At 49.8% G+C, this 21,947-nt stretch overlaps 1 protein-coding gene and 1 pseudogene across 2 annotated transcripts; one reads left to right on the forward strand and one right to left on the reverse strand.

The window, feature by feature from the left end:
- Window positions 1-3,389: 3,389 nt before the first annotated feature.
- Window positions 3,390-15,089, reverse strand: ASB13 (ankyrin repeat and SOCS box containing 13). 2 transcript variants are annotated; one of them, XM_065843218.2, is made up of 7 exons: window positions 14,962-15,089; window positions 11,898-12,085; window positions 10,586-10,736; window positions 8,903-9,037; window positions 6,896-7,087; window positions 5,439-5,611; window positions 3,390-5,091 (listed from the first exon to the last, which is right to left on the reverse strand). In XM_065843218.2, exons 1-6 carry the CDS (start codon window positions 15,002-15,004, stop codon window positions 5,484-5,486), a joined length of 837 nt encoding a protein of 278 aa, XP_065699290.1. In that variant the 5' UTR covers window positions 15,005-15,089; the 3' UTR covers window positions 3,390-5,091; window positions 5,439-5,483. The 2 variants fall into 2 exon arrangements, with proteins under 2 accessions (XP_065699290.1, XP_065699273.1); XM_065843201.2 differs by having other exon boundaries at window positions 3,390-5,611.
- LOC136111475 (dixin-like) lies at window positions 15,003-18,778 on the forward strand (annotated as a pseudogene).
- Window positions 18,779-21,947: the final 3,169 nt, after the last annotated feature.

A 21,947-nucleotide genomic window follows, 5' to 3' on the forward strand; every position in this document is an offset into this window, starting at 1 on the left:
AGGGGTGATGGGTTTAAACTAAAGGAGGGAGATTCAGGCCAGACATGAGGAAGAAATTGTTGGCCCTGAGGGTGGTGAGAGCCTGGCCCAGGTTCCCAGAGAGGTGGTGGATGAACCATCCCTGGAGACATCCCAGGCCAGGCTGGACGGGGCTCTGAGCAACCTGAGCTGGTGAAGATGTCCCTGTCATGGCACTGGGGGAGCTTCAAAGGTCCCTTCAACCCAAACTGTTTTGTGATTCTATAAAAGGAAACACACAGGAAAGGGGAGGTGGCCCAAAATCCTCCACAGGGTTCGCAAACTGGTCTGGTGGGTTTGGGTTTGTTTGTGTTGGGTTCATGCCCTGATTTGACATTCGGATTAAAGGGTGAAGAAAGTCAAATAATAGCCAGAACCTGACATAAAAATTGAGCAGAATGAGTAACCCAAGCAGAGTCAGGCGAGGAGTTTCACTTAATAACACCCATGATTCAGCCTCTTTCACTCCCTACAATCCCCAAACTCTTTACAAACCCGCAGGTCCTTTGGCTGCCACCGAAAGGCACTCAGTTCCCATAATATAACTGTGAACTGGGATCTCCACATTTTTTTAACCCATACCTGAGAGAAGTCAACCCTACGTGGCCAGAGGGTACACGACACGAGTGAGATACATAAAGCTTCCAGTAGATAAGGTCCTCTTAGAGAAACACAGAATCATTTTGGTTGGAAAAGACCTTTAAGATCATCAGATCCAACTGTTAGCCCAACACTGTCACTGTCCAATGTCCCTGAGAACCTCATCTCCATCTGCCCAACCCTCCAGGGATGGTGACTCCAGCACTGCCCTGGGCAGCCTGTTCCAATGCCCCACAGCCCTTTGGGGAAGAAATTGTTCCCCACATCCAACCTCAACCTCCCCTGGCGCAACTTGAGGCCGTTTCCTCTGCTCCTGGCGCTTGTTCCTGGGGAGCAGAGCCCGACCCCCCTGGCTCCAAGCTCCTTTCAGGCAGTTCAGAGATCAGAAGGTCTCCCCTCAGCTCCTGTTCTCCAGCTGAACCCCCCAGGTCCCTCAGCCGCTCCCATCACACTTGTGCTCCAGCCCCTCACCAGCTCCATTTCCTTCTCTCCACTCACTCCAGCACCTCAAGGCCTTTCTTGAGCCCTCAAGTGATTTGAGTGCCCCTGGTGCCACCATTTTATGTGCTGAGATGATCCCACCCCCCCCTCGGGCTGCCATCTTGAGCCCTGAGGTGATTCTGGTGCCCCTGGTGCCGCCATTTTGTGCACTGAGATGAGTGGCCCAAAACTGCCCCCAGAATTCGTGGTTTGGCCTCCCCAGGTCCCAGCACAGGGACGGTCACTGCCCTGGGCCTGCTGGCCACACCAGTGCTGGTCCCAGCCAGGATGCTGGTGGCCTCTTGGCCACCTGGGCACACGCTGGCTCATGTTCAGCCGCTGGCACCAACACCCCCAGCTCCTTTTCCAGCCGCTCTTCCCCGAGCCTGCAGCGTCCATGGGGTTGTTGTGACCCAAGTGCAGAGCCCAGCGCTTGGCCTTGATGAACTTCAGGCAACTGGATTCTTGAGACCTTCTTATACAAGAAACAAAACACAACCAGTGCAAAAATAACCAGGGGGATTTCATGGGGGGCAGCCACAACCGCCTTTCCCAACCCATACCTGTGATGTGATGGTGGAATGAGTGGGCACAGCTTAATGAGATACGGAACAACATGTCCATGGCCTCTGGGACGGCTGCAGCGATTCCCAGTTATCCAGACTATATCTGCAGCAAGGACGATGCCATTGCTTGTGTAGTAACTGCTCACTGCCACAAAAATCACAGTTTGAGATATTAAGAGAAGCCACAACATCGCATGGGTTTAATTTGGCATCTACTTTGCCTTTACTCCGAGCTGTAAAACGCTTCACAACCAGCTGAGAAATCCCTGCAGGACTAAAAGAACCGAAGGCTGGACGGGCTGGATAAAAGATTGAAAATAATCTCAAATTTCACTTGTAGTTTGGAAACCCACAAACATACAAATAAACACCCATCACATCATCAACAGGCATGACATGAACTTGCCTCGGTACCACAGCACACCGCTGAATGACTCGGGTGTTGTTTTTTAGCTTGTTCGCTCTCAAAGGACTTTCCTAGAACATTTTTCCCTCCAGACACAGGTGCCACATGTGGATCACAGAATCTCAGAATGTCAGGGACTGGAAGGGCCCTGGAAAGCTCATCCAGTGCAATCCCCCCGGAGCAGGAACACCCAGCTGAGGTTCCACAGGAAGGTGTCCAGGCGGGTTTGAATGTCTGCAGAGAAGGAGACTCCACAACCTCCCTGGGCAGCCTGGGCCAGGCTCTGACACCCTCACCAGGAAGAAGTTTCTTCTCAAATTTAAGTGGAACCTTTTGTGTTCCAGTTTGTACCCATTACCCCTTGTCCTGACATTGGTTGTCACTGAGAAGAGCCTGACTCCATCCTCCTGAAACTCTCTCTTTATATATCTGTAAACACGAATGAGGTCCCCCCTCAGTCTCCTCCTCTCCAGCTCCAGAGCCCCAGCTCCCTCAGCCTTTCCTCACACGGGAGATGCTCCACTCCCTTCAGCATCTTTGTTGCCCTGCGCTGGACTCTCTGCAGCAGTTCCCTGTCCTTCTGGAACTGAGGGGCCACAACTGGACACAATATTCCAGGTGTGGTCTCCCCAGGGCAGAGCAGAGGGGCAGGAGAACCTCTCTGACCTACTGACCACCCCCTTCTAACCCACCCCAGGTACCATTGGCTTCCTGGCCACAAGGGCCCAGTGCTGGCTCATGCTCACCCTGCTGTCCCCAGGACCCCCAGGTCCCTTTCCCCTACACTGCTCTCTAATAGCTCATTCCCCAACTTACACTGGAACCTGGGGTTGTTCCTGCCCAGATTCCAGACTCTACCCTTGCCCTTGTTCTATTTCATTACATTTTTCTCACCCAGCTCTCCAGCCTGTCCAGGTCTCTGATGGCAGCACAGCTTCCAGTGTCACCACTCCTCCCAGCTTGGTGTCACCAGCAAACTTGCTGACAGTCACTCTATTCCCTCATCCAAGCCATTGATGAATATATTGAATAATCCCGGCCCCAGTACTGAACCCTGAGGCCCTGCACTGGATCCAGGCCTCAACTGGGCTCTGCCCCATTGACCTGGAGCACAGTCAGGATATCTTAAGAAAATGGATACTGAACTGTTTGTAATATTGCCACCACATCAGAGGTGCTTTAGCTGTCTTGGTAAGTCCTATGTGGATGCACACATTGATCAGCAGGACCTCTTTTAAGAGATTAAAAAATAAAATAACCAAACTTTAGGACCTACCAGAGAGGTGACCTAAAAGAGAGGGGGGAAAAAAGTAAAGATATTGTCAATAGGAACTTGTAATTTTATTCTCGGTTATTCAAGGTGTCTGTTTTTACACTGGAAACTTAAGACTTCAGCATTTCATTATTCCACCAGTTTAGGCAATGCTTAAACAAGAAACCTAAGAAGGGATTGGAATTTGCACCAAGAGGGAAGGTTTTCACCCCACATAACCAGAAGGTGCACTTTCCTAATATGTATTGATCTCTAAGGGCATGCATGTCGGGCAGAGGAAGCTTTTCTTGTAAGACACAATGCAAAACCTTTATCCGATCAATCACAGGGATGAATCCCACAATAAACACCTCTAGGGCTTCCCTGAGCTTCTGAGCAATTTCACCTTCCCCATACTTTAAACACAAAAATCAGAATTATAAAGAGACAATCCCCCAAAGAGCAGCATCTCGACAATTCTGTCCTGTCCTATACGACACAGCACAGCAAACAAACAAACAATAAAGGGGTGCGAGGGGGAACAAACAAACAAACAAGTGATTCGCTGGTCACTATTAAAGTGCATTCTGCTCCGCCTCAGCTCTTTAACCCTGTTTTATTTTATTTGTATTTTATGTTATTTTCCCTGTCCCTCCTGAGGCTGAGCCCCATTGTGCTGGCTGGGGAGCAGGAGATCTTGCAGGCGACAGGTAAGTGGTCATTTGTTCTCAAGCATTAATTCACAGCATGAAGGACGTTCAGAGCCCTGAATTAGCTCTCTGCCACGTTAGACAGCGGATTTTTTAATCTTTGCTGTCGTTCATAGGAGGAATTTGCTCTCATCACAGTGGTAAGACTCTCCATGGGGACATCAGGGAGGTCCATCCCCTCGGTACCATGTATCCCGTAGGTGACCGCACTCAGACAACACGTAACGTCTCAGCTGGAAGGTAGATGACAATTTTGGCTCTGCTCATACAAATGTCACCCTGAAGGGTGAAATCGCCGATGGACAAAGCTGCAGTCGCGCTTGCTGAAGCCAAAGGATTCGAGCACACGGCTCAGGGCTGGATCCCACTGCCAACCTCTGGAGAGGCTCCAGCGCTGAGCGAGAAACTCAAAACAGGGTAAAAAAGGAAAATAAAAGTCTCAAAACCCAAGGCAGAGCCTTTCATGGGTGGGATCACCTCTGGGATCCGCACTGCTACACGAGGGACGTGGCCTCAATGGACTTCAGGCATCACCGGGCAGCAGCTCGGCCACTTATTGCACATAAAACCAACCAAGTGTGGCCATAGCAGCTCAGAGCAAGCGGAGAAACGTTGTTTGGGACCAGCCACCTTGGACGTGCACAGAGACCTGCTTAGGCTTGAAAATTAGACGTGGTGACATCCTAGAGGAACATTACAGTAAGAGCTGGGTCACCTTCAGCGAGAAAAAGCCACCTCTGACCTAGCAGCAGTTTGTCCTCGCTGCTGGTGTTGAGCTCCTTGATGTTCATGGCAAGTCAATAACTGGTTACAGTGCCTCTAATTAGTCCTGGGCTTGCCAGGGACTTCATTTGCCCCCAGCTAGAGCATGCAGGTCTCTCAAGCCTCGTCCCTTGGCATTAGGCTGTCGTCACTTGAGCTATTAACGCAGAGGTGGGATCCGGGGCTCCCACCGCAGAAACACAGATGTCTGGATCCGAGGGCATCACCTCTCAATCCCTTTGCAGCCAGCGGAGACAGGCGCTCCCGAGGAATATTGTGTCATCCCAGCGCCGGCATCTAAAACAGGACAGATGAATCACGCTCCAGAAGTATTTATTTCCCTTCACTGACTGCAAAGGGAGCTTGGCGAGATCGTACGGAGATGCCTTTAGGCTAGAGACAGATAAAATTAGGCGAGATTAATCCCTCTCAAAGAGCGTTACAGCCTCAAACATAGTGGCAGTCTAACAGATCACCCCAGGAGAGGTTACAGCTTCAAGCCAGTGCTACTGAGCCTGTTTGCCAACGACGAAGAGGAAGGGCTGTTCAGTGCTGCCTCGTAAACACTATTTACACCAGTTCGCTTAAATTAAAAGGAGTTTCTTGGGGGGGAGGTAGAAGAGAAAGAGACAGATAATTCGTACTGTGGGAGCTAAAGATACCGTCCTTCCTGGCCACCTTCGCCCTTGTCAGTTGTAGGACAGATACTGGATTAATCGCGGAGGAATATTTAGCTTGGCAATCTTCTCCAGCGCTCGCTGCCCGGCGGCTTTCCTCACCGTAACTCTGCAGAGCTGCGACAAACTCAGAGGCGTTTCTAAAAGGAGAAAAGAGGATGCAAAGTTAGAGCTGCGGCTCAGCAGACGGCTGATCCTACCGCAGAGCACGGACCGCCCAGAAGGGTGACGCCTGGCGTCGTCCCCGCTGTGAACGCAAACCTGGCTCTGCTTGTGAGTGTTTAACTTCCCACAGCAGCCCAGGGACGGGTTTGGTACCAGCACTGGTGTGGCCAGCAGGCCCAGGGCAGTGACCGTCTCTGTGCTGGGACCTGGGGAGGCCAAACCGCCAATACTGGGGGTGGTTCTGGGCCCCTCACGCCAAGAAACCCCTTGAGGTGCTGGAGCGAGTGGAGAGAAGGGAACGGAGCTGGGGAAGGGGCTGGAGCACAAGTGTGATGGGAGCGACTGAGGGAGCTGGGGGGGTTCAGCTGGAGAACAGGAGCTGAGGGGAGACCTTCTGATCTCTGAACTGCCTGAAAGGAGCTTGGAGCCAGGGGGGTCGGGCTCTGCTCCCCAGGAACAAGCGCCAGGAGCAGAGGAAACGGCCTCAAGTTGCGCCAGGGGAGGTTGAGGTTGGATGTGGGAACAATTTCTTCCCCAAAGGGCTGTGGGGCATTGGAACAGGCTGCCCAGGGCAGTGCTGGAGTCACCATCCCTGGAGGGTTGAACAGACGTGGATATGAGGTTCTCAGGGACATGGGGTAGTGCCAGGGGTTGGTTAACGGTTGGATTCCATGATCTTAAAGGTCTCTTCCAACCAAAATGATTCTATGGTCTTGAAAGGTCCTTCCAACCCACACCAGTCTATGATTTTCTGATGTTTAGGATCACCCAGTGCAGCAGCAGTTTGCAAATGCCCAGAAGGCTTTGTGAATTACTGCTCTGATGTCCTTTACGGGTAACCAAGAGAAAGGTTGATTTAAAGCCATCATCAAACCTCAGTCAAACGTCTCCTCCAAAATCAGACAGCCAGCACAGTTAAAGTTTAACACATTCCCTGCCCCAAAGAAAATGAGTTTTCAACTGGGGATTTTCTTTGACCTGACCTTAACGCACCAAAGCATAAACACTGATGCTGACACATGAGAGGGACCTGAATTCAAGGAGGACACAATTTGGACCATCTTACCACTGTCACTCAACCACAATTAAGCAGAGTTATAGCCCACAGCCAGCTGGCATGCATGTGCCACCAAGAACTCTGCACCTTCACAGGAAGATGATCAGGGATATAGAAATCAAAGCGTATCGAGAACCATGACGTGGTGCAACGGAGTCAGCAGTCACCGCATCCCTGGGGCGGGGGATCGTGTCTCACTTACTTTCGTAGTACTCGAAGCATTTTGCCGTGGGACTGCTGCTCCAGGTGTAATCCGACGGCTTCTTCCCTCGGTTGTCCCTTGCGTAAATGTTTCCTCCAAATTCAATCAGCATCTCCACCAGATCGACGTTTTTCACTTTGGCTGCGTGGTGCAGGGCTGTCTCGTGAAGTTTCGCAGCGTTCACGTTTGCCCCTGAGGCCAGAAAGAGAAAATCAAACCTGTTCATAAAAGCCACACTTGACCCAAACGTAATGAGTTTGACCAGGGGAAAAGAATTGCTGTTAAAACACGCACAAGCAGCTGGAACAAGATCCAAACAAAACGGCACAAACAGGAAAGCAAACAAGTTCTCGGTGCTGGCAGAGTATGAGTTTTCTTCTCTGGTTTTGTGTTTTCCTTGCAGAGAAAGGATTTTAGTCCATGTTACTGAGTAAATGAGCCGCTGAGTGTGAAATTAGGATTGCTTCCTGAATCTGCGCAGTCCAAAGCGAAGAGCCGTTCCCAGTCATCTCAATGGAACATTCCCACTCGAGACAAACAGTGACAACTTTGCTAATGATTTTAACAGAAATATCCCAGACCCATGAAATGGTGCAGCTCAGACAATACTGCAGGATCAAGGGGGTTTTTGCTAAGTTTGGCTTTTATAAGCTAACAGCAAAAGGTCCCTTCAATCCCCCCCCAAAGTCTTGCATTTTATTAATAGTTTATTAATATCAATGGGCTTTTTCAGCAGAGGTGAGCTGAACTTCACTGAATTCAAACAATGGACTTTTAGATATGTGTAGTCACACTAAACTGGCCTTATAATTAACGAGGAGAAACGGGAATTTCTGGGGAATCAATTAACGGGTGTCCAAGACAGGGAACCGGAGCGGCTGGGAACAAACTAGCTCAGATGTGTCATTTTTATATCATTAATGCTCAGTGAAATAAATCTACTCCTCCATGCAAGGAGAAGAACTCCAACTCCAAATTCCCCAAAAGGTAGCAGCAAGAAAATTGGGATGTGAAACCTGGAGCGCAGAACTGTGACTCGAACATCCAGCAAATTCATCTGGGCATAACAGTAACCAGACGTCCCTGAGGAATGAGGTGATTTCACCGCTGGTTTTCTATACAACGTCAAACTCAAACACCTCTCCCTCGCACCCATCCGAAACCACATCAGGGTGCTACCAAAGCTGAACGTGTGCCCAGCAGTCGATGCTGCTTTTGGGAAGAAGCTGAAGCTTTGTTCTAAGGGGGTGAAGTGGTTTGGATTTTATTAAGAATCGTAGAATCATTTTGGTTGGAAAAGATGGTCAAGATCATCGAGTCCAACCGTTAACCAACCCTGGCACTGCCCCATGTCCTGAGAACCTCATGTCCGTCTGTCCAGCCCTCCAGGGATGGTGACTCCAGCACTGCCCTGGGCAGCCTGTTCCAATGCCCCACAGCCCTTTGGGGAAGAAATTGTTCCCCACATCCAACCTCAACCTCCCCTGGTGCAACTTGAGGCCGTTTCTTTGTGTCCCTGTCTCCCCTCAGCTCCTGTTCCCCAGCTGAACCCCCCAGCTCCCTCAGCCGCTCCCATCACACTTGTGCTCCAGCCCCTCACCAGCTCCGTTCCCTTCTCTCAACTCGCTCCAGCACCTCAAGGCCTTTCTTGGTGTGAGGGGCCCAAAACTGCCCTCAGGATTCAAAGTTTGGCTTCCCCAGTGCCCAGCACAGAGACGATCACCACCCTGGGCCTGTTGGCCACACCAGTGCTGGTACAAAGAGAATGGGAACATTACTGGGAACATCACAAACTGGATATTGACAGGCACAGGCTGAAAAAATGCTCAAGCATTAAGCTTTGCTCAGATAAAGGCCAAACCTTTCACCTTTGTCACCTACATTATACCGTGAATGAATAAATGAATAAGTTCTTTGATAAGAACGCTGCTGTGGAGCAGGGAGGGCAAACGCTGCTCACAGACACCATCTCCTGCCCACCCAGCAGCAAACCCCGTGGCTCCATACCTGCCTTGAGCAGCAACTTCACACAGTCCAGGTGCTCCCGGGCACAGGCCACGTGCAGGGGTGTCCCGAAATGGCAGTCATGAGCCTCCAGGTTTGCACCGACATCGATGAGGAGCTGCACGCACTCTGAGCTACCTTTAGAAAGAGAAGAATTGCGTCAAAAGAAAGAATCCAGGTCAAACGAGAGTGTATAGCATCCTGAGATCAGCTTGACAAACAGCCCGCTTAATATTTGGGGTGAGGGCTGCGAAATACAAATGCTTCTGAGCCAACATAATACACTGTAGGACCAAGAACGAGAGCAGGACACAAGAAACAGTGTCACACCTGCACGGCACAGAGCTAGAGATAACAGGTCTTGCAGGCAGTCAGGTCAAACAAACCTGAATTTAAGGGTCTGCGCTGAATTATCTGTTGTTTATGGAGTTGCTTGTATTGCTGATCCTGCCCTGGGTGGATTAAATCACCTTCAAGCCCACTCCAGCTTTACTTTTTCTGATGCAATAATGTGACTTAACAGAAAGTCGTCATCAACAGGCCTTGGGAAAAAGGCTTAACGAGGAAAAACTAACCAAGAGCTCATATATATTTAAGTAATTACTTGTTTGACAAAAATTCTGTCTCCCGCAGCTTTCACAGTCGAAGGGAAACTGTCCAGGACAGCATGTAACAAAATGAGCGAAGGGGAGGAGAGAAGAGGGATCACATCTTACAGAGAGGAAACTGAGGCACAAAACGATTCAGAGATTTGGTCACGATCGTGTAACGGGGACATCACCGCGCTCACATCCCGGCTTTCCTGCTGGTGCAGCCATGCAAGCGTAAGTTCAGGGGAGGAATTAACACTCAGATAACCCCCTGTTGCTTCCCCCACCTCTGCTGCTGTCACAGCCGCCCTGATTCTCGCTCTTGCTCCATAACCCAGATCCAAACATTCAGGACAGGCTTAAGCAGACAATGAGGGAGCAGAAAGGAGCTGGCATGTGCCAGCTGGAACATTATTTTGGCTCCTGTGGTTTTCTCTTACACCCTGGAAAGACCCCTCCAGCTGGAAAAGGTTGAGAGAGGGACAAGGAGCAACATGGGCATCAATGCTGCCCAACTGTCCCTGGCACTTCCCACCTGACACCTTCATCCAGCAGCTCAGAACAACTGGCAGGGTTGGGACAGAACCACCTATTAAATCAGTCTCACGTCTTCATCAGAACAATTTATCCCATCTCAACTCAGAGAAAAGGGATGCAAACTCCCCTTTGCTCGCAAAAACTACTGGTTTGGCCCAAGCTTTTCTACCAGAGCATCAAGATGCTGGTGCTTTATCTCCCTGACATCTCATCCCGTGGCCATCACATGAGACAAAAGCACCCGGCACAAGGAACGTCTTTATTCAGCTGTGCCCACATGAGGCTCAAATATTCACAAGCTGTAAGGTCCAGATGAGCAACAACAGCTTACGGTCAATTTAAGATACTTGGTAGACGCTTTCATTGGGTGTTGTTTTGTTTTGTGGGCTTTTCTGTTTTTTTTTTGGTTGGTTGGTTGATTTGTTTTGGGGGTTTTTTGTTTGGTTTGGGGTTTTTTTTGGGTTTTGTTTGTGCCTTTTGGTTGGTTGGTTGGTTTTGGTTTGTTGGTTTGTTTCCAAGCTGTAAATAACCATGTAAAGACAAGACCAGGCGGGCTCACCGTTCATGCAGGCCTCGTGGAGAGGAGACGCCGTGTAAAGCGGAGGGTTCACCTTGGCGCCGTGGGACAGCAGCACTTTGACGCACTCGATGCTCCCCGAGGCGCAGGCGTCGCAGAGCGGGGTGCTGCCATCAATATTCCTGGCATCCACCTTCAAGGGAGAACAAAAACGTTCAGTACCCACAGGCTGCTGCATGGCCATGCCCTCTGATGTATTTCTTTTAACTCTAGAAGTAGTCTGGACTCAGCAACAAGTTGGTTGCTATGACCAGCAACGTAGCTTGCGCTGTTCTCATCATTCTCAGGCAGAGATGTACGTTAATGTCACAAGTTCAAGCTGTTATTTCCATCATTATGGTTCTCTCCCTCTCAGAAAACATGTCCCCCAATCCCCTTCTGGCCCCTTGATTCAACCCATCTAGATTTAGAATCTTAAGTCATCTAAATGAGATTTCTAGTCACCCCAGGCTCTGTTGATAGTGAGGAGAGAGACCCTCTGAAGAGTCCTGCTGACTGTCCAGAAAGCCCACAGTGATGAAGAAGAGCCTAGAGCTAGATGGGGAGCATCCAGATCCCAGAAATAACTTCAAACATCATAGAGTCATAGAATCATTTTGGCTGGAAAAGATCTTTAAGATCATCGAGTCCAACCGTTAACCCAACACTGCAAAGTTCACCTCTAAACCACAGAATCATTTTTGTTGGAAGAGACCCTCAAGATCATCAAGTCCAATCACAACCTAACTCTAGCACTAAACCGTGTCCCTGAGAACCTTGTATATGCAACTTTTAAACCCCTCCAGGGATGGTGACTCCAGCACTGCCCTGGGCAGCCTGTTCCAATGTCCCACAGCCCTTTGGGGAAGAAATTGTTCCCAGATCCAACCTCAACCTCCCCTGGCGCAACTTGAGGCCGTTTCCTCTGCTCCTGGCGCTTGTTCCTGGGGAGCAGAGCCCGACCCCCCTGGCTCCAAGCTCCTTTCAGGCAGTTCAGAGATCAGAAGGTCTCCCCTCAGCTCCTGTTCTCCAGCTGAACCCCCCAGGTCCCTCAGCCGCTCCCATCACACTTGTGCTCCAGCCCCTCACCAGCTCCGTTCCCTTCTCTCCACTCGCTCCAGCACCTCAAGGCCTTTCTTAGTGTGAGGGGCCCAGAGCTGCCCCCAGGATTGGCGGTTTGGCCTCCCCAGGTCCCAGCACAGGGACGGTCACTGCCCTGGGCCTGCTGGCCACACCAGTGCTGGTCCCAGCCAGGATGCTGGTGGCCTCTTGGCCACCTGGGCACACGCCGGTTGGATCAGACCCGAACACGCACCTGGGCCCCTGCAGCCAGCAGGAGCTTGACACACTGCGTCTGCCCCCGCAGACTCGCCTCGTGCAACGGGGTGATAGAGTCGTAGGTGACGGCGTTGACGCAGGCTCCGCTCTCTATCAGCTGCTGCAGCTGCAGGATTTCCCCCCGCCGGGCTGCTTCGTGAACCGGTGTTCGATCCGCCCAGAAGCCTAGAGAGGAGAGATTAAATGAAAAGTGAATAAAACCATACATGTGGAGCAAACGGGTCTCTGCGCTGGAAAAAAGCGGACGGGGAAGATGGGCCAGAAGAGAGAGTTGGGAATGAGGAGCTTACTCCTCAGCAAGCCTGTGATTTTAAATTAATTTAAAATTTTAACCATCCCTCCCCTTCACGTTTGGGGGTTCCCTGTTGACCGCTGCCCTCACACAGACTTTTTTTCACAGTTTCTAAAACGCTTCGTGGGACTTGCTCGAAACTTTATCCAAATACAAACCCCAGCAGCGTTCGTTAGGTCCAGATTCACCCCAGCGAGCTCTTAACTCTTTAGCGTTAGGAGCATCGTCCTCCATCTAAAATCACTGGAAATGGGACACCTTCCTAAAGCAACTCAGCCCAACTAGAAAATATCTTCCCAAAAAGTCAACGGAGCTTTGGCAATTAAGTTTCCAGCTTTGATGCCTTCACTGAGCGTCTACACCGACATAGGGTACGTCTGGGCTTCGCTTGCCAGCACTAGTGGACAATGTCACCTTCTTTCAGGTGTGTTTCGTTGTAAAGACAGCAAGGAGTGAAGAACAGCCCCGTGCACTTCCATACAACCTTCATCAGGATAAATGCATCCTCTCTGTGAAAACACAGGCCCTGGTGCCCTGTGAAAGCAGGGTTTATAGGAGCGCTGTGGTACTGTCTGTATATAAATCAATACTAAAATCCACCGGTAAAACAGACTTCGCAGCTACAGTTCCTCCCCTTTGAATAAATCTCTGTAAGAACCCTGTTGCATGGCAGGCACTTACATCTGTAGAGTAGGAGAAAAAGGATGATTTGCCTCCTTTTTTTAAAAAATAAATACCTTGTCATGTATTCCATTTGGACTGAGCGTCCCTTTCTCCGTCCCTAAACGCAGTATTTTATCTACCAGTACAAACCAGTAAATGCCAACACAAGCCAGTGGTTATGAGGAACGGAGCAGACCTGAAGAATAACACGAGGTTGAGGTTTATGGTGGACTGAAACCACCCCCTGAAGGGGAATCACTTTTTATTTGCTTGTTAATCCTCATTCCCTTTGCCAATATCCCTGCGTAGGATGTTTTTCCTTCACTGGAGCTTCTCATGGTTTATGTCAGGAGAAGCAAGAAGTCCAGATGAGGATGGAGCTCATCAAGCAGCATCACTTTGTCACCAACAGGACTGAGAAGAAGAACAAGTTCCAGCAGCATTTCATTAAGGGCTTATTATATAGCCCAAAATAAACCCCAAACCCGCCAACTGCAGACTCCTCAAATTCCAGCTGCAGCACAAAGAGGGGAAGACAAATGGTTCCTGATGCAATTTGAGAGCATCCCTACCAGGGGAAACTGCAACACAGCACAGAATTGTCCTCACAACGGTCTTTGCTGAGGTCTGTCCCACAGTCTTTACTGCTGATCATCCACAGGGCAGGCGGCCAGGCTCATCACAGAATCATAGAACCACAGAAGGTGTGGGTTGAAGGGACCTTCAAAATCATCCAGTGGCCCCCCTGCCATGACAGGGACATCTTCACCAGCTCAGGTTGCTCAGAGCCCCGTCCAGCCTGGCCTGGGATGTCTCCAGGGATGGTTCAGCCACCACCTCTCTGAGCAACCTGGGCCAGGCTCTCACCACCCTCAGGGCAACAATTTGTTCCTCATGTCTGACCTGACTCTCCCCTCTTTTAGCTTAAAACCATCAACCCTTGTCCTACCACAACATGCCCTGCCAAAAAGTCTGTCCCCATCTTTCTTATGGGCTTCTTTTAAGCACTGAAAGGCCACATTAAGGTCTCCCCGGAGCTTCTCTTCTCCAGCTGAACACCCCAACTCTCTCAGCCTGTCCTCCCAGCAGAGCTGTTCCAGCCTCGGGTCATTCCCGTGGCTCCTCTGGCCCCTCTCCAGCAGGTCCATGTGTGTCCTGTGCTGAGGACCCAGAGCTGGGCCAGCACTGCAGGGGGGTCTCACCAGCCTGCTGTGCCCCATCCCATGGGCAGGATTCCTCAGCAGGTGCCCAAGCAGCTCTGTCACCTCCAGCCACGCAGAGGGAACCCGTTGAGAGGCAGCATTTGGGCCCTCTGGGGTGTTGCATGGCTCCAACCCACCACCTCCCTCCAAGGAAGGAACCATCTCCCCTCCTCCAGCTCCCCAAAACAGCCTCTTCAGATCGCACACGCACATTAGTTCATGAAGGAACAATGATAATTCTCCATAGAATCACGGAACACTCTTTTTGAAGACCAGTTTGGGTTGAAGCCCATCTAGTTCAACACCTTCCACCAGACCAGGTTGCTCAAAGCCCTGTTCAGGTTGCTCTTGAACACTTCCAGGGATGGGGCATCCACAGCTTCTCCGGGCAGCATGTCCCAGTGTCTCACCACCCTTACAGTGAAGAATTTCTTCCTAATATTTAATCTAAATCTCCCCTCTCTCAGTTTAAAGCCATCACCACCTGTCCTATAACACACAGCTTGTGAAAAGTCCCTCTCCAGTCTCCTTGTAGCTCGCCTTTAGGTACTGAAAAGCCGCAATAAAGTCTCTCTGGACAAAAATACACGGAATACTTCACGAATTTGCGTGTCATCCCTGCGCGGGGGCCACGCTGATCCGCTCCGATGCTTCCCCGTGCCCAGAAGCAGGAGCATCCTCACCCTCCTCTTATCCCGTCCCTTTGGAGGAGCCACTCGCCCTCAAAACCATCATTTCCACCCCCAAAAGCATCATTTCCACCCCCAAAATCATCCTCCCACCCCCAAGCCCCGTCACTAACACCCGCCCTCGTCTCTCCCTTGCAGACCAACCCCGTGCCCATGAGCCCCCCGCCCCACGATCGCTCTGGGCCCCCCACGCACTGATCTCGCCCCGAAGGGAGGCGCCGCCGCCGGGGTTCGCCATGGCCCGGGCCCGCCGGGGGCCGCCGGCTCCGGCCTCTCCTCCTCCGGCCTCCTCCGCCCCGCTCCGCCTCCGGGATCCCGGGCCCGGCTCCGGCCGCTGGGGCCGCCGGGAGTTGTAGTGCCCGGGCGGGGAACTGGGGACACTGGGCGGGGGGTGCTGGAGGCACTGGTGTGGGGGTACTGGGAGCACTGGTGTGGGGGTGCTGGGGCACCGGTGTGGGAGTACTGGGAGCACTGGTGTGGGGGTGTTGGGGGCACCGGTGTGGGGGTACTGGGAGCACTGGTGTGGGGGTGCTGGGGGCACTGGTGTGGGGGTGCTGGGAGCACTGGTGTGGGGGTACTGAGAGCACTGGTGTGATGGTATTGGGGCACTGGTTTGGGGGTGCTGGAGGCACTGGTGGGAGGGAACTGGGGATGCTTGTGTGAGGGGGTACTGGGGGTACTGGTATGGGGGTACTGGGGGCGCTGGTGGGTGGGTACGCAGGGTACTGGTGGGGGTGGATACTGAGGGAACAGGTGTGGGGTACTGGGGACACTGGTGTGGAGGTGCTGGGGGTGCTTGTGTGAGGGGGTACTGGGGGTACTGGTGTAGGGGTTCTGGGGACACTGGTGTGGGGGTGCTGGGGGCACTGGTGTGGGGGTACTGGGAGCACTGGTGCAGGAGTGCTGGGGGTACTGGTGTGGGGGTACTGGTGTGGGGGTACTGGGGGCACTGGTGGGTGAGTACTCAGGGTACTGGTGGGGGGATACTGGGGGAACTGGTGTGGGCTACTGGGGGAACTGGTGTGGGGGTGCTGGGGACACTGGTGTGAGGGTTCTGGGGGTGCTGGTGTGAGGGTACTGGGGGCACTGGTGGGTGAGTACTCAGGGTACTGGTAGGGGGACACTGGGGTCCTGGGGGAACTGGTGTGAGGGTACTGGAGGCACTTGTGTGAGTGGGTACTGGTGGGGGATGCTGGGGGAACTGGTGTGAGGGTACTGGGACCAATGGTGTGTGTGGAGATACTGGGGACATTGGGGGTTGGGGGGATACTGGGAGCACTGGTGTGAGGGTATTGGGAGCACTGGTGTGCTTCCCCAGCTCCATCCCCTTCTCTCAACTCATTCCAGCACCTCAAGGTTTTCTTGAGCCCTCAGGTGATTTGAGCAACTCTGGTGCCACCAGGGACGGTGCCCTGGGCCTGCTGGCCACACCAACGCTGGTACCAGCCAGGATGCTGGTGGCCTCTTGGCCACCTGGGCACACTCCTTTACATTATTGATGATATCACCTCCGGGAAATAAGACATCGTACATGCAACATGGAGCAGTGACCTGGGCCTCCTGGCCTCTCCATAAGGACTGGCATTTCTCAGTTATTTATTAGGCTTGAGTTCTCAAGTTTTGCTGGGTTATTGTGTTGACAGCTGCTCTGCAAAATTCACAAGTAGGTGAGACAGAGGAAACAGAACCATGTAATGGTGAAGTGGCTTATCAACGATTACAAAAGGAAATTCAGGCTGAAATTATAGCCTGGATCACTTGATTCCCACTTGATTTACCCAGGAAAGTGTGACTCTTCTCTAGCACTTCATAGAATCATAGCTCATAAAACAGTGTCTCAGGTCTTCGGTCCCCATCAGATCAGCTCACCTGTCACAGGGACACAGCTCCAAGCACATCCCTTTCCCCAGCTCCAGAGCCCTACGCAGCAATTATATCTCATCAACAAATTGTTAATCGGTTACTCAGGGTCATGGAGCGGGAGAGAAGCCACGGCAACCAAAGTGCAAGAGTCAAACTTGAGCGTATCACAGAGTATGAACTTAAATGTCAGTGATGGCCCGAAAACCTTCCACATTCTCCTCTGTTTCTCCCATCTTATCAGCCAGGGCAGAAATCGAAGAGCCAGGTAATACACAGACTTCACCTTCCACCTTACCCTGCCCCTCCGCCTCCAAATTACTGTTGTTTGCATTAGAGATGTATGAGAAAAAACCTCAGTTTGTGCATTTATCTGCCATTCATTCCTGGATTTTCTTCCCCTGTGTGCCAGGTTCCCCCTCCCGACACTTGTGTAGTCACAACCAGAAATACAAACCATTTGCTGTCCTAATTCCCAACAGATTATTCAGGTAGCTGATACTTCTGAGGACTTCATAAGAGGTCATGGTGCCTGAATATTTGTTTTGCCTTACTCGAATTGAAACTAGACCTGTGGGTCGGCATCTGTGTGGGCGAGGAGTTAAATCTGGGTGCTGGTTTGAGAAACGCAACTTGAACCTGTGCTTTCCGAACTCTCAGAAAGGTGCCGCACGCTCAAAAAAATGATGCCTTGAATTTGCTCGCAGAGCCAAGAATTTGTCGACAGCGGCCATGCAATGGTGTTATTAACCTTTTCTCATTTACATCCAGGTCTTGAAAGAGGAGGAGAGTTATCAGCTTTCTTGTGTGTTCTACTTCTATTACACTCCCGGTCTTGCAGCTTTCCCTTGATGTTCCTCCTGAATTGCTTGGGAAAGTAAGCAAAGAGACATAAGGAATGGATTAAAAACAGAAAAGAAAGAAAAAAAACCCTCACCTAAAACAGTCTCTGCAGGAGGAGAAATTAGCTGGTGGGTCTGTGGCTGGTAGGTCTGGCATTTCTTCAGGGTATGTGCTGGATAACCAATTCAAAGCAAAATCCTGCTCTGAGATGTGTTGTGCTTAGTGAAGTGCTGACCTTTAATTTGCCAGCAGAAGCGCCTCCGAGTTGGAAAATTCCTTAGAGCTGCAGGTGGCCCCTAGTACCTTCCTCTCAAAATCTCCTCCTGCCCTGTAAAGTCTTTTAAGGCTTCTAGAGTGACTTGGACATAAACACTCTACAATGATCTGCCTAGGAGCTGAAGCAATCCAAACTCCAGCTTCCTTCAGATAAGGGAGTTACTCTTCCCATTACAAGCAACAATTCCAGGCATATGTGGCCTGAGTGAATTCTCAGCTGAAGAAGCAGCCAACGATAAAACCGGTCCAAGACCTGAGACAAGATCTCTGAGATCACAGAATCACAGAATCAACTGGGTTGGAAAAGACCTCAGAGATCATCAAGTCCAACCCTTGGTCCAGCTCCAGTCCATTGACCAGATCATGGCGCTAAGTGCCATGTCCAATCTCAGTTGGAGTCGTTCTTGCTTTGCTCATTGAGATTGTAGCTGGCGAGAAGCTGAACAGCATTCAGGTTAACCCCACCAGCCAGCAGGAGACGAGGGAAAATGTGGAGGAAGTCTTACAGTTTGTGGCATCAAAAAAGATACGCATGCATCAGACATCAGCAAAAGATATTGTTGATGGGACCTTGAAATCTATCATGAGGTTGATCCTGGCCTTAGCTGCTCATTTCAAACCGGGTTCTGGGAGAGCAGTGAACCACAGCCCTGCTGGCACGGTGGCCAAGAGCTTGTCAGCATTGCCCATCAGCCACAGGCCCCGCTTGGCTGCCGCGGTGGCTCAAGGGGCAGTGACTGCTCTGGCAGGTGTTTGTCAAGATGTCTTGTGATCTGACCAGGATGTTTTCCAGCACAGACAGAGAAACAGCAGCATGGATGAGGAGATTGAAAACCCTTACTGGAGCGCCCAGACACTGGTGCAGCAGAATGTGCCATTGGAGTCTCACTCTGTCGGTCTTACATCACCCAGCCCTGTCCATAGATTCTGCAGGATTCCTTCGCTTCGTATGGTTGCAGTTCTATTCGTGCTTTTCATTTTGCCCACTGGTTTTGCATTGTTACGTGAGTTTCTCAGGTGATTGGGAGCCAGCTGAAGAACATCTGCTTCCCCCTTCCAGCCACAGCAGGATAAAGGACGAAACTGTATTTTAAAAACAAATTTAAAGTCAAATTTTTAGGAAATACAATAAATCTATTGCTTCTTACTATTCTTCAATGACTATACTTCTAAAGTAGAAATCCACCTTGTGCTTGTTTCCTGCTTTAAGGGAAAAATCAATGTTTTCCAGCAGTGGACGTTTTTCCCCTGGAAATACTAATTATATTCTCTGGGACCAGCTCTTTAGGCTCATCTGGCTCTTCTGGGGGGAGAATGCAGGATTACGTGGAAAGAGATAGACTAGAGGTTGGAAACAGCACGGTCAAAGTGGGAAAGAAGTGGTTGTGGAGGAGAATCATGGATACAATCTATATTTCCATCTACGAGAAAGTAATCCACTGTAAATATAATTTTTCTGAGCAAGATCACTTGCTTGCATCTGCAAATAGGTTGAAATACAAGTGGTACGACCAACCAGCCTCATACAGGCCAATATCAGCTCAATTGCAAATCTGTTTAATTACTACAGGGCTGATTACTGCAAGAGAAGACAAAGATCCTCTGTTTAGGAGATCTGCCTGGTCTTGAATACGTATCTCATTTTGCCATGATGAAACAGTAAAATTTTGGTTATAGAAAGAGCTCATATCTCCCAGCTCCAGTCTTGTGCCTGGTAAGGAGTAATAACTAATGTTTAGACTCTCTCTTCAGAGATTATCAGGTTTACATTGCAAAAATAGAAGGTAAGCAGCACAGCTATTGATTTTAAAGAACTACATCAGGGATTATTTTATAAAACAGGAGGGAAAAATGGCAAAGAGACTTGAAAAAAAAATCACTTGCTCACAACTGAAAATGCCCATCTGTACTTTGTCACATTTTTGCCATCGTTGACTCATTTCCTGAGTGGACCTTGTAGCTGCCTGTGGTTTTGTACTGTTTTATACTGTTGTCAAAACACCGTAAAACACACTGGGGTTTGTTAAAGGCGTTTGTGGGGTGTTGGTTGATTGTTTAAACAACTTCAGTTTTGATTGCCCAGTGTGGCGAGAACGATTCAAATGCTTCTTGTCATAACCAAAAATATTAACTGGATGCTGCACATCTACACCATGAGCAAATATCAGAGTGCAATGGTGATGAAAATACAATGTGTTTTCCAACAAACACAAGAAGCAGCACATCACTAATGAAGAGTTCTTTGGGATTTCCTCAGAGAGACAAATTACTCTTGACAGATCAGCAGGCTGAGAAAATGTGCTGAATTATCTAGATAAGCGTATGCTGGGAAGGTAAGAAGGAAGGTTTTGAGGGAGAAGACTCATTCAGCTGTTTCTCTGCCTGGAATAACCCTCTGTGTTTAATCTCAATCTGTCTGTAACATGCAGATTTAGAAAATGGGTGATGAATGTTACAGTAATTCTCAGAAAACCCCCACATACACGTAACCATTGTGCTGGAGGATTTCTGCATCTGCACAGAGCTGGAGGTGCCACTTGCCGTGGTATTTTTTGGAGACTTTCCCCTGCTATTGAAAGATGTGACAAAATTAAAGCTCTTGGGTAAAATTTGGCCCTCTTGCTACAAGTTCCCAAAGGGATTATGGGAGTTTTGCTTGAATTGTATGAATTTTTGGGTTGTCCTGTGCAGGGACAGGAGTTGGGCTCAATGATCCCTGTGGGTCCCAACTCAGAACGTTCTATGATAAGGGTTACCAAACAAATTCTCTTTTCCCCTTTTTTTCCCTTTCAGTAAGGTCCTAAACCAATGTTTTCCAAGCCAAATGGCTCTGAACTCGATATTTTACCACAGCACATTCCTCAAACAACAGGTGCTGGGACCTATTTGACCCTCCAGATGGGCCTGGTGATGCTCCATCTAGAGGTGCTTCTGGTTTGGGCTCATTTCTGCTCAAAAACAGACCATTTATTGGCATAGACTTGTACAAAAATATATCAATCAGGAACAATCCTGCTCTGCTTCATCCCTGAAAGCTCTGCCTGGGAATTAAAACTTAATCTTGTTATAAAACCATGGATGCCATTGTGCCAGAAGCCCATCTCGCATCTTCTTTCTGTTGTAGCCACTTGCCCGTGGTGGTTCTTGGTTTCTCCAGTTGCTCCTCTCCCCTCCAGACAACACCAGGATGTTCAGCACCCTCCCAAAAGGCACCCAGGATATTTCCACGTGCTTGAATTTTATCCTTTAAACCTGCTTTCATCTGTCCCATAAGCCACACCAATGAAAGAACAATCACAGTGGGCATCAGCCAACCATGGGGTTCGCGATCTGGCTTTGAGGTCCACGCAAATGCAAACATTTATTAAGAATAATATTCAGAATAGTCACCTTGAGCCACTGGTGGCCTCCTCCCATCTGGACTCTCTCCACAGATGTTTCAGATGTTTTTAGATATTCTCACAAGCAGGAAAGGAAAAGGGTCCTCCACCAGACCACTGATTTTCCAGAAAATTGAAGAAACCGGTCTGTGAAACCTTGCTGTCAAATTGGGCTGAGACTTGTTAATGGCTTCAAGCGTTAATGAAAGAACCAGACAGATAGAAATATTAGGATCACAAGTCTTGTTTCCTTAGGAAACCAAGCTAAAGCCAAGTCAACCTCTCATGCCATGTATTATAAGGAAACAGGAGAAAACCAAAGAGAAACTCAGCGTTTCCACGTATTTCTGTGTCACCTGCTGTCCCATCATTCACATGTGACAGGAAAAGGGGAGGGAGACGGCAGGTCCTGCACCAGCCGGCGTTTGCAGGTTGTGTTTGTACCTTTGATGCAGCAATTGGGACTCCTGACGCTGTCCCACACAGTCAATAATGATCTCAAAATTAATTATTTGCTTTACCTCTGTGTGTTGTCTTTCGGCAGGACGCTGGCGTTTTCAGGAACCGCTGCTTCCACCTCCCAGTTGACTCATTTAATTGCGACTATTTTCTTTTTTGAGAGACTGACAGCACCTGCAGGCATCATTCATATATATATTTATTTTTTCTGAATAAAAAGGGAAATAGAACTTCAAATAACTACTTCTTTATTTCAGACTTGCACGTATGCCAGAACTTTATGAGTCATTCTTTCAAAGAAGCCAAAAGAGAGTATTGCCAGGAACTCCACAGTTAGATCGTGGGCTTTCCTTTCGCACAGAC

The sequence above is a fragment of the Patagioenas fasciata genome, chromosome 1 (genome assembly GCF_037038585.1).
Source record: "Patagioenas fasciata isolate bPatFas1 chromosome 1, bPatFas1.hap1, whole genome shotgun sequence".
Classification (NCBI taxonomy): Eukaryota; Metazoa; Chordata; class Aves; order Columbiformes; family Columbidae; genus Patagioenas; species Patagioenas fasciata.